The sequence below is a fragment of the Manis javanica genome, chromosome 4 (genome assembly GCF_040802235.1).
Source record: "Manis javanica isolate MJ-LG chromosome 4, MJ_LKY, whole genome shotgun sequence".
Classification (NCBI taxonomy): Eukaryota; Metazoa; Chordata; class Mammalia; order Pholidota; family Manidae; genus Manis; species Manis javanica.
In genome coordinates, this window is record NC_133159.1 from 5,854,908 (window position 1) to 5,867,787 (window position 12,880).

At 37.7% G+C, this 12,880-nt stretch overlaps 1 protein-coding gene across 7 annotated transcripts in view; it reads right to left on the bottom strand.

The window, feature by feature from the left end:
* Positions 1 to 12,880, bottom strand: part of TNFRSF9 (TNF receptor superfamily member 9) — a 31,088-nt gene that overhangs the window by 8,270 nt on the left and 9,938 nt on the right. For 3 of the 7 annotated variants that reach the window (XM_036999782.2, XM_036999783.2, XM_036999784.2), the window contains 6 exons: positions 12,577 to 12,684; positions 11,741 to 11,848; positions 11,212 to 11,349; positions 10,667 to 10,733; positions 8,521 to 8,651; positions 7,873 to 8,007 (listed from right to left, as the gene is read on the bottom strand). In XM_036999782.2, coding sequence (XP_036855677.2) covers positions 7,873 to 8,007; positions 8,521 to 8,651; positions 10,667 to 10,733; positions 11,212 to 11,349; positions 11,741 to 11,848; positions 12,577 to 12,684 — 687 coding nt within the window. Of the gene's footprint in view, positions 1 to 7,872; positions 8,008 to 8,520; positions 8,652 to 10,666; positions 10,734 to 11,211; positions 11,350 to 11,740; positions 11,849 to 12,576; positions 12,761 to 12,880 lie in introns of all 7 variants that reach the window. The other 4 variants (XM_017650585.3, XM_073233132.1, XM_036999786.2 and 1 more) reach the window with 2 other exon arrangements.

Below are 12,880 nucleotides of genomic sequence, written 5' to 3' on the forward strand. Positions count from 1 at the left end.
AGGAAGAAGTTAAACTGTCACTGTTTGCAGATAACATGATATTGTACAGAAAACACCCTTAAGAATCCACCCCAAAACTACTAGAACTAATAACTGAATTCAGCAAAGTTTCAGGATACAAAATCAATACAGAGAAATCTGTTGCATTCCTATATACTAATGATGAACTAGCAGAAAGAAATGTCAAGAAAACAATTTCATTCACAATTGCTTCAAAAAGAATAAGATACCTAGGAATAAACCTAACCAAGGAGGTGAAAGACCTATATCCTGAAAACTATAAGACACTCATGAGAGAAATTAAAGAAGACACCAATAAATGGAAATATATCCTGTGCTCATGGATAGGAAGAATTAATATTGTCAAAATGGCCATCCTGCCGAAAGCAATCTACAGATTCAATGCAATCCCTATCAAAATACCAACAGCATTCATAAATGAACTAGAGCAAACAGTTCTAAAATTCATATGGAACCACAAAAGACCCTGAATAGCCAAAGTAATCCTGAGAAGGAAGAATAAAGCTAAGGGGATTACACTCCCCAACTTCAAGCTCTACTACAAAGCCACAGTAATCAAGACAATTTGGTTTTAGCACAAGAACAGACCCATAGCTCAATGGAATAGAATAGAGAGCATGGATATAAACCCAACCCTGATCTATGGGTCAATTAATATATAATAAAAGAGTCATGGATATACAATGGGGAAACCACAGCCTCTTCAACAACTAGTATTGGCAAAACTGGACAGCTACATGTAAGAGAATGAAACTGGATTACTATCTAACTCCATATACAAAAGTAAACTCAAAATGGATCAAAGACCTGAATGTAAGTCATGAAACCATAAAACTCTTAGAAGAAAACACAGGCAAAAATCTCTTGAATATATACATGAGCAACCTTTTTCTGAACACATCTCCTCAGGTGAGGGAAACAAAAGCAAAAATGAACAAATGGAACTGCATCAAAATAAAAAGCTTAAAAAGAAATAAAAGATTCAAAAAGAAAATCAGTTGTCAATTTTAGAACTGAAAAATTACAATAACAGAAATGTTAAAAATCAGTGAATGGGCTCAGCAGGAGAAGGATTCATCCAATCTGAGAGAATGTCCACCCAATCTGAACAACAAAGAGAAAAGACTTGGGGAAAAAAATGAACAAAGCCTCAGAGATATGTGAGACTCTAGCCAAAGACCTAACATTCATGTCATTGGAGCCCCTGAAGAAGAGGAGAAAGACAGTAGTGTTTAAAAAGTATATGAAGGAATAATGGCTGAAATTATCCCAAATCTGGAAAAAGGCATAAAGCTACAGATTCAAGGAGCTGGGTGATTCCAAATATGATAAATCCAACGAAATTCACCCCAAAGCACATCATAAAGTTCTGAAAACAAAAGACAAGGAAAATAATCTTGAAAACAGCCAGAGAGAAATGCACACTACTTAAGGGAAAACAAATTGGATAACAATGGATTTCTTATCAGAAATCATGCAGGCTAGAAGTGGCACAGTTTTCAAGTGCTGAAAGAAAAGAACTGTCTACCCCAAATTCTGTATCTAATGAAAATATCTTTCAGGAATGATTGGGGAAATCAACACATTCTCATGCAAAAGAAAACTAAGAGAAATTGTCACCAGAAGGCTTACCTTAAAAGAATGGCCAAAGGAAATTCTCTAAACATAAGAGAAATGATAAAAGAAGGAAACTTGGAACATTGATAAGGAAGAATAATGAAATGAACAAACATATGGGTAAATACAATAAAGTTTCCTTCTTTTGAATTTTCTAAATTATATATGGCTGAAGCAAAATTATAAAACTGTCTAATATGGTTCTTAAAGTATGTAGTGGAAATATTTATAATGAGTATATTATAAGGAAATATTTATAATGGATATCTTATAAACTAGAAGAGGTTAAAAGGGTGTACAGGTAGGTAAGATTTCTACATTTCATCCAAACTGTTAAAGCATTGATACCAGTAGACTGTGATAAATTATGTATAATGCCTCGGGCTATAAGAGCTATATAAAGAAATACTCAAAAGAAACCCTACAGATAAATAAAAATAAATTTCTAAAATATGTTCAAGTAATCTGCAGGAATGTGGAAAAAGAAAACAGAAATGAAAACCAGAGAAAGCAAATAGAAAACAAAAATTTAAATGGCACTTAAGCTCTAACATATAAACAATTACATTAACTGTATATGGTTAAAATATACCTATTAAAAGGCAAAGATTAGTATAGTGACCCCTTATGTATTACATAAAAGAAACTCACTTCTATTATTAAAATGTAGGTATGTTGAAAGTAAAAGAATGCAAAAAGATATACTGCATATACACTAATTTTTAAAAAGCAGGAGTAGCTATATTAACATCAGATAAAGTAGACGTCAGAGAAAAGAAAACCGCCAGATACAGAGAAGGAACTTAGATAATCATAAAGGAGTCAACTCACAAAGCTGTCACAGCAATACCAAACGCGTATACACCAAACACCAAATGATATTGCTCCAAAACAGGTTGTGCAAACTCTGATAAAACTGAAAAGAGAAATATACTAATTCATAATTATGTTTGGAGAATTAAATGGCCCTCTCCCAAAAGTTGCTAGAACAAGTAGATAAAAAATCAGTGAGGATATAGAAGAATTAGTATCATCATCTATCAGTAAGATTGAATCAGTACTTACAGAACGCTCCACCTAACAGAAGAATACACACTCTTTTCAAGTGTCTATAGGATATATATCAGGATACATTGTATTTTGGACCATGAAACAAACCTCAACAAATTTTAAAGAATTGAAAACATACAGAGTTATGTCTTCTAACCATGACAGAATCACATTAGACATCAGAACAGAAAAGCAACAGACAAATTACCAGACAGTTGGAAACTAAAAAATATACTTTTAAATAGTCAATGGGCTAAAGAGGAAGTCTCAAGGGAAGTGCAAAAAAAATATTAAATTGAAACAAAATGAAAAAAAAAACATCAAAATTTGTTGGACACAGCTAATTCAGTACTTACAAGGAAATTCATAATATGAAACTCTTATAAAGTCTCAAATCAATAATATAAGTTTCCCCTTCAATAGAAAAAGAGGAGCGAGTTAAATCCAAAGCAAGCGGAAGGAATGAAATAATAAAGATAGGGGCAGAAATTAGTGAAATTAAAAACAGAAAAACAAAGAAAAATCAATGAAACAAAGAGTTGGTTCTGTAAAAAGATTGATAAAATTGACAAATCTCTACCCAGACTAATACAGAGAAAAGAAAGAAGACGAGAGACACATTCCCCATGTCAGTAGGTGATGTCACTACAGGCCCTGGAAACAACAAAAGGATAATACAAGGAATAACTGAAACACACACATTTGGAAATTTAGATAAAATGGACCAATTCCTCAAAACACACAAAGTACCACAACTCACTCAATATGAATTAAATAATTTGAATAGTCCTACAAACAGTAAGGAAATTAAATTTATCATCAAAACCTTCCAAAAAGAACTCTTCAGTTCCAGGTAGTCTCACTAAGGAATTCTACCAACTATTTAAAGGAGAAGTAATACCAGTCATACACAATCTATTCCAGAAAATACAAAGAGGGAACATGTTCTAACTTATTTGAGGAAGCCAGTATTACCCTGATTCTAGTACAAAGACACTACTAGGAAGGAAAACTAAAGACCAATATCCCTCATGAATATGGCTGCAAAAATTCTTAGCAAATAGAATTAAGCAATATATAAAAATAATTATATTATATGACCAAGTGGAGTTTAGTCCAGGAATGCAAGACTGGTTCATTATTCAAAAACGAATCCATGTAAACCACTGTCTTAAGCTAATGAAGAAAAACCACATGATCATATCAATTAATGCAGAGAAAGTATTTGGCAAAATTCAACACTCATAAAAGAAATTCTCAGAGAGCTAGAAATTGAGGAGGAACTTCCTCAACTTGATTAAAAAGTTCCACCGAAAGTCTACAGCCCACACCATACTTACTGGTGAAAAACTGAATGCCTTCCCTTCTAATATTAGGGGCGAGGTGAGGATGCTCACGCTCACCATACTTATCCAGCATAGCACTGGAAGTTAGTACAATAAAGCAAGAAAAATAAATAAAAGGCATACTGATCGGAAAGTAAAACAATAAAACTGCTCCTATTTGCAGATGACATTATGGTCTATGTAGAAAATCCCAAAGAATCTACAAAATATTTGTAGAACTAATAAGTGAGTTCAGCAAAATCACAGATACAAAGTCAATCTACAAAAATCATTTGTACTCCTATATACTAGCAATGAACGTGTTGAAACCAAAATTTATGATACAGTATCATTTGTGACTATTAAAAAAAGTGTAAATACTGAGACATAAATTTAACAACACATATACAGGATTTGTATGCTGAAAACTAGAAAATGATAATGACAGAAATCAAAGAAAATAAACATAAATTGGAGAGACATACTATGTTTGTGGATTGGAATAATTAACACAGTAAACATGTCGATTCTTCCCAAATTGATACACATGCTTAACAAGTGCTGTCCGAATCCCAGTTGACTTGGGGAAGATCTTGTGAAGAGGATGAAAGGGCAAGCTACAGATTGGAAGAAAATACTTAGATACCACATATCTGACAAAGGACTCATATCTAGAAGATGTAAAGAACTCTCAAATATCAACAGTAAAACAAACAGTCCTTTTTCTGATTAAAACATTGTAATGAGAAAATGGGCAAAAGATATGAATGAACATTTTGCTAAAGAAGATATGTGGATGGAAAATAAATACATGAAAAGATCCTTTAGGGAAAAGCAAATGAAGACCACAATGAGCCAACACTACATCCTTATTAGAACAGCTGGGTAAGAAACTGGCAAAATAAAATGCTGGCAAAGGTGAGGAGAAACTGGACCTCTCATACATTGCTGGTGGAATGTTAAACGGTACAACCCTCTGGAAAATAGTTTGGCAGTTTCTTAAAAAACTCAACATACTCTTACTATATGACCCAGCAATTGTACTCCTGGACATTTGATATGAGAACTTATGTCCATGCAAAATCTGTACATGATTATTCATAGCAGCTTTATATACAATAGTCAAAAAATGAAAACAACCAAAATGTCTTGCAATAGGTGAACGGTCAAACAAATTGTGGTAACTGTGGAATACTCATCAGCAATAAAATATGAGTGAACTACTAAAACACAACTTGGATGGATCTCAATGGCACTAAACTGAGTGAAAAAAGCCAATCCTAAAAGGTCACATATTTATGATCTAATTTATACATGGTATGATTCCATGTATATAAATTCTTGAAATGACAAAATTGTAGAGATGGAAATGGATTCGTGATTACTGGGAGTTGGGGATAGAAGGGGAGCAGGGGGAGGATGTAACTCTAAAGCGCTAGCAGGATGCAGATCTCAGTGGTGACAGAACGGTTCTGTATTTTGATTGTGCTGGTTGTTACACCAATCTGCACACGGGATGAATGACATACGGCCACAGACACACAGTATGCCAATGTCAAATGCCTGGTTTTGATGTTGCACATAGTTACGTAAGATGCACCCACATGAATGGCACATGAGACTTTTTTCTGCAGCGTCTTTACAACTTCCTGTGAATATAATTATTTCAAAATAGAATGTTTTTAAAAAGACCTAAAACATTTTGAATGAATTACAGTTCCATTTGCAACTTACTAATTACTCATTAATACTTTGATAAGCATTTTATAAAGAACATTATTGTAGTCTAGGGTGAAGATAGGAGAGAGAGTTCTTTAAATCAGAAGCTTAGGTGGGAGCTTAAAGGTTTAGATCAGAGCTTTAGATCTCAAAAAGAGAATCAAAGAGCAAACCACAGAGAGGGAAGATATTTGCAGCACATGAACAACAGACTAAAGAATTCCTATAGATTCATAAGAAAAGGACAGGCGACACAATGGAAAAATGCTCAAAAGGCTTGATCAGGCACTTTGCAAAAGAGGAAACCCAAAGGACCAATATAAGGTGAAAAGATGTCTAATCTCACTAGTGATCAGGGAAATGCAAATTAAAACCACAATGAGTTACTACTACCTACCCACAAGATAAATAAAAATTAAGAAGTCTGATAATACCAAACAGCAGAAGGATTCAGGGTAAAAGGAACTCTTATACACTGCTGGGGAGTATAAATGGGGCCCCACCATTCTGGAAAACAGCTTGGTATATCTACTAAGGACCTAGATATATGTTCCTCATCTTCTAGCAATTTTATTCCTAGGTTAAAAAAAAATGGAGCACATGCTTACGTAGACTGAAACGTGCAGACAAAAATATTTAAACATAAATTGTCTGTAATAGCCCCAAACTGGAAACAACCCAAGTGTCCATCAATATTAGGACAGGTAAACAAACTATGATAGTCGTTCAATGAAAGAGTATTAAACAGCAGAAATGAGCTGAAGATCAATGCAACACATGGGTGAATCACAAAGATATGAAGCTGGATGAAAGAAGGGAAATGCAGAATAGACACAGTGTGATTCCACTTGCATGAAGTTCTCAAGCAGCCGAATTAAACTGTGTTGTTACGTATCCGAACTATAAATAAGATCAAGGAAATGAATACCATAAAAATCTAGATGTGGTTAGCACTAGTGGGGAGGGAGGGTTTTCATCTGGAAAGTGTACACGAAGGGTTTCCGCAGAGCAGTTAATGTTCTATTTCTGGACGTAAGGTTATGCAGATGTTCATTTTACAACAATTTGTTGAGCTTTACATGTATGCCTTTTTTTCTGTTTATTTGATAATGTAAAAAGGTTTTCATATTGTTTCAAACCACTGTAAAATTGTTTTCAAAAGAATCTTTATACAAATTAGTGTAGTGTGTCTTCAGATAAGCCTTTATTAATACCTTCCCTCATATATTTTTAACAACCCCCCAATAGGTACCCTCTAGCTTTATTCTGTTTCGGGTTATATCCCGAGCTCTCCAAGTGCGCCTACGACATATGAATGCCTCTTACTAATTCTAGCCTGTTACCTATGGTTCTGTCCTCTGTGTAGACAAAAAACAGGTTGCCCCTACTTAGAAACTTTTTTGAATAAATGTTAATAGCTTTCACTTAGTGAGTGCTGTGTGCCAGGCACTTGCTGACTTCCTTATAGAGATAATATCCTATTTAATGAATTGACTCCATTATTGAAATTTGTTATGTAATTAAGATTGGGGTCATGATAACCCATTGTGTTAAATGTCTTCCTACTTCTTTATGCCTTCCTCAAGTTTGAGCCTAGCTTAGGTTAAAGTCATTTATCAGTCGGAGGAGCAGTGCTAGATGGGCCAGACATTATTTTCTGATCCCTCTTTGCCAGTGCCCTGTACACACAACTGACTGGCTTCACACACACACACACACGCACGCACACATGTGCACACACAGAGTTATCCAAGACTACAAAGATTTACATTTTCATTTTTCCGGAACCCTTGGATCATGTTCTGCTGTTAGCAGCTTTGTCCACCTTGACACAATTAACATTTGAGGGTGGGTGACTTTGTTGTGGGGCTGTCCCTGTGCGTATCAGGATGTTCAGCGGCATTGCTGACCTCCTCTCACTGGACGCCAGGAGGGCTTCATCCCCACAATCGAGGTGTGATCGCCTAAACTTGTCCAGACATTGCCAAATGTTCCGTTGAGGGTAAAACTGCCCCTACTTGATAACCACTGAGTTATATCGACCTAGTTTCTACAACATAAAAAAAAAATCTTTTCCTCTCTACCATAAAAAGCCTTGCATTAAAAGAGCCCTTATCTAATACATTTATATTAGTCTTACGTTGTTTCAACATATACAGGAGTTTCTTCCAGCCCTGTTTAGCGACAGAGCGACGAAGCTTGAGGAAGAACACCAGAAGCAAGGCTGCAGTCGATGTCAGTGCGAGAAAGAAGATGATGATCTGGGGGCTGTGACCTTTAAGAAAGAGCAAAAGGAGAAAAGCATGCAGAGATTTGGTTTCGCAAATATAATTGCATTTACATTCATAATCTTCAAATTACAAGGAAAGGTGGTGCCTTGGACATCTCTAAACAACTTAATAAACCTGCCTGCATGTTGAAAAAAAACTTCTTATAAAAAAACCTTAATAATTTCCTTAGATGTCCACAAAAGTTAAGCGGTTTGACCTTTCTAGTATATAGAAAACATGGGACTCCATAACCCTTTTTACTTGTCATTATCAGAGGTGTGGTATCTGTTTGGGTCAAGTCTCACCTCGCACTGCTTACTAATGTGCATCTTAGACTGAATGACAAACACCTGAAAAAATTGATGGGTTCCTTGATGCCAGGGTAAAAAAAAGGGTGACATGCCGGGGGTGCCTGTTGCAGGCAGACACATGAGACATCACAACATCCAGGTGATTCAGACTCCAGGCAGAATAGCCACGATACATTCGCGTTGATGTAACAGCAAGAATCCAGCTACCTGGCTGTCTTGCCAGGGCAGGTGCGGTGGTGGACGATGTACCTGGAGAGAAGTCAGCTGAAGTTGGCCCGCACACCACATCACTTTCCTTCGTCCCGTTCACAAGCACAGACTTCCCATCCAAAGAACAGCTTAGCCAATGAAAAGAGTTCAAATCATTAATTTTGGTTCAGATCGTTCTAATTAAAAACACTGACATGTTCCACCCAATAAATCAGCCAGGTGACAAGGATGTGTGAGCCTGGGTTCATGAAGATATTTTGAAAAACCTCTACTTGACCATCTGGCTTCGTCCAGCTTTCACAGCCCTCTGCAATGCACCCCACTCCACCCACTTGACTGCGCTCTTCTGTCTTCCCAGGCTGGGGAGCCTTGTCCCACAACAACTTAGTTCAGACTGTTTTGCCTGCTTAGTCTCTCCCCCCAACTTCTTAAGCATGTTTGACCATCTCTGGTACTTCAAAGGACAAACAACTTGACACAAGGGTTAGGAGTTCCTAATCCTGTGATGCGCTGGCATCAAACAGACCAGGGTTTGAGCCACGGGTCTGTCCCTTTGCTAAATGACCTTGGGGAAGTAGGGAAACCTCTCTAAGCCTCAGTTTTCTCATCTACAAAATAAGATATACATTCTCCCAGGACTATTGAAAAGAGCAAATGAATGGGCTCAATGACATACTTTTACATGCCTGACTTTATGAACCCAGACCCACACATCCTAGTAAATGGTAGCTATCACCATCCTCACCACCATCGGTCATCTCCATCCTCCTCCTCACCATCACCATCCTCACCAACCTCACCATCCTCATCCTCACCACCATCCTCACCATCCTCACCACCATCACCATCCTCACCGCCATCCTCACCATCCTCACCACCATTGGTCATCTCCATCCTCCTCCTCACCATCACCATCCTCACCATCCTCACCATCCTCACCACCATCCTCACCACCATCCTCACCATCCTCACCACCATCACCATCCTCACCGCCATCCTCACCATCCTCACCACCGTCCTCACCACCGTCCTCACCACCATCCTCACCATCCTCACCATCCTCACCACCATCCTCACCATCCTCACCACCGTCCTCACCACCGTCCTCACCACCATCCTCACCATCCTCACCATCCTCATCACCATCACCATCCTCACCACCTCACCATCCCATCACTGACATCACCATCCTCCTCACCATCATCAGTGCCATTACCATCATCGTCATCACCACTGTTGTCATCATCAATGTTCCTGTTTTTCCCCTTGTCCCTTTACGTAACCAAAACCCACTCCTCCTCCAAAGCTCAGCTCAATCCCAGTTTCCATGTAGACTCACTTGACTGCCCTGAACTATCTGTGTTGAAATGGCTTAAAAAAAACCTCTCCAACCTGTTATGAACCAAAACATTTTAAAGCATAAGAATGTAAATGTAAATAAATAATAATAATGATTTTCTATTAAGAAAATCACATGAGAAAAGAAATCACGTACAAAATACAAGATTTAAATCTTCATAATTAGATTTCACAGATATGCCTGACTGCCAGTTTGTCTCACACATCCCTAAATGCTCACTCTTAATGGCTGTTGTGCTCTCGCCCTGGACAGACAACAAGCCGTTCCTGGGCCAGCACCTGTCTGCAGACCACACTTTGAGTAGCTCTCGTCCAGATCACACAAATCAACAGGAATATTTCCATGAAGGCTGTTGGCTGTTTTAGCACCTGTGATGATCTTATTTGCCCAAGTGTATATTACTTTTTTTAGGGTAGGACATGCTTTACCCTTCTTCTACACCACTCTCTGGCATTGCACCCTTGAGGATGAGCGCATCGGTGAGAGAAGGTAAGAGGCAGGGCAGCAGCAAGATCAGAAGGAAATGGAACAGAACAGCTGGGGCCAATAGTAGCGCAGTTCCCCCTGCAGATCTGATCTAAATACTCTAAATCTGCTCTAAATGATCTGCATACACTTTGCATATCAGGTCAGTGTTACCTCACACTGTTCGCACAATACCTGTTAGTATGTTATTCCATGTCTAAAAGTGATAGATTTTAAAAAGTTTCAATCATAACATTCCTTGTCTTTAAAAAAGTTAACCCAGATTCTTTATTGGTAAGCAAAGGAAATTATACATACTCTGTCCAGGGTTGACAGATGCCACGTTTCTGATCATTAAATGTCCCAAAGTAACAGTCTTTACAACCTTGCATAAAAGTTAAAACAATAATAAAAAAGGAAGCATTTAATTATCTCATAACTTTCCCTGTGATAAACATAATCACATAATAATAAACTTAATGCAGTCTGTTCAACAATTCTTGAATATTATGTGATGATGATAACACAATCTACACAGATTATTTAACAATTCTTGAAATGAGACCCTAAGGTGAGTAAAGTTTTTATTCTAATCATACACAGCGTATTGTATGGTATATGTATGAATGAAGTATGAATGAAAATGCATGGTCCTGGTGAATAATCAATGTTGTGACTTCACATTATTTCCTTTGATTGAAAATGATTTTGTAAATATCACGTACTCGACTCAGTAGTCCATTACTTGTTATTTTAAGGTTCTACAAAGCTATGTTCTACTTTATAGTCAAAGGACCAAAACCTAAGTTAATGATATATGGTCGGTTACAAATTTGCACTATATTGAAGAAGAGCAAACCTACCCTCTTTGGTTAACTCTTGACCTTGTTTACAATCCTGTTCACACATGGTGCATCCTGCCCCCAAGCAGTGGAATCCGGACACACACTCACACTTGGCATTGCTGGTGGAGGAGCACACCTTCTTCGTCCTGAAAACACCTGCAGAGTTCCCTAATGTTACTTTACACTTGGCCTGTGAATCCAGGAAGCAAATTTATGTTCTGTAATAAAAAGCATGCTCACTCCACTTATCATGTTCCTTATGACTTTAGAGTATAACGTTTACTCTTCAATCCTTATAGAAGACAGTTTTACAGTTTGCTAATTAAAAAATCTCTCTCTTGTCAAAGGAATGTTTCTTCTAATATTTAAAAAGCTCAATCCACAAATGACTGCTGTTACAGCAAATTATTTCACTGGACCTGCTTATTAACAGAGGAACCAGCATATCTGACGCTTAAGACTTTCAGCAGAGATCGGGACATGAGGAAATAAAAAGCGTGTCTTCTCAACATGTATCTGGGTGAAGAACACATCTTTTAGGTCATACCTTCACACTGCCTGCAAATGTCACAGGCCTTCTGTCCACTTTCGCTGGAGAAACTATTTGAAGGACAGGGAATACACATCTGATCCTTGCTTTGGTCACAGAAAGTACCTAAGAAAGGTAGATAATAACTGTACATGTTTAACAATGAACAATTATCACCCAAGGTGATATGAAGTTCACAAGAAAACTAGAATATGAAACAATTAGTTTCTAGGTGCCATGGTGATGGGCTTTGTTTTGTTGATTGACTTTTTAAAATTACACATTTGCAAGAGTGCCCTTAGCATAATCACAAAATTAAAAACAATGAAGTATAGATATAACAACACATACAGAATGAAAATAGTGTCTTCCATCTATTGAATAAAACAATGATCTCTCTTGATTGATACAAGAGATCAATATGACTGAATTCAGGAGCTCAGTGCCCTTCCTTGGTACATAAAATTCACATGTGTCTGCCTTCCCCCACTCTGTAAGCCTCCTGTCACCTGCTTATTCCCTGCTGTGTCCCCAGTCTGAGGACAGGTCCTCACACACAAAGTTCACATTTATTGAGGACTTGCCATGTGCCATGCACTGTTCAGATCTCCCACCATATGATCCTGCCAGCAATAGTGAGACAGGCTCACTCAGTACCCCCAGATGACAAACCTGGGCACACGGAGTAAGTAACATGGGTACATTCGCACAGCTGAGATGCAGCATCCAAGAGATGTCTGTAAGTGAGTGCGCAGAAGGTCGTTACAGCAGAGCCGGTCGGCTCTGACTACTGGACTACCTGAAACGTGTTTTCAGCTGAACAGATGAAACACACGTGTTAATTTGGTTCTTACCAGCTGGACAGCTACTACAGGAATCCTGTATTGATCTTGCCCTCTCCAAATTCATGACCAACAGCACAGTAGCCACGATGTTGCAATAGCCATTTCCCATGATGAGATCTTGCATACATATGATAGGAGCAAAGCAGATTCCAAAAGAATTATATTCAAAGGAGCTGGTCTCACAAATACCACTCTGCAAAGGTACATATTTCCAAGAATGAGGGGTTTCTCCTTTCAGAACTATCTACATTTCAGCCATTACCCATACAATTACACAAGATTATAACCTGGGGTTTTCCAGGAGCAACTAATG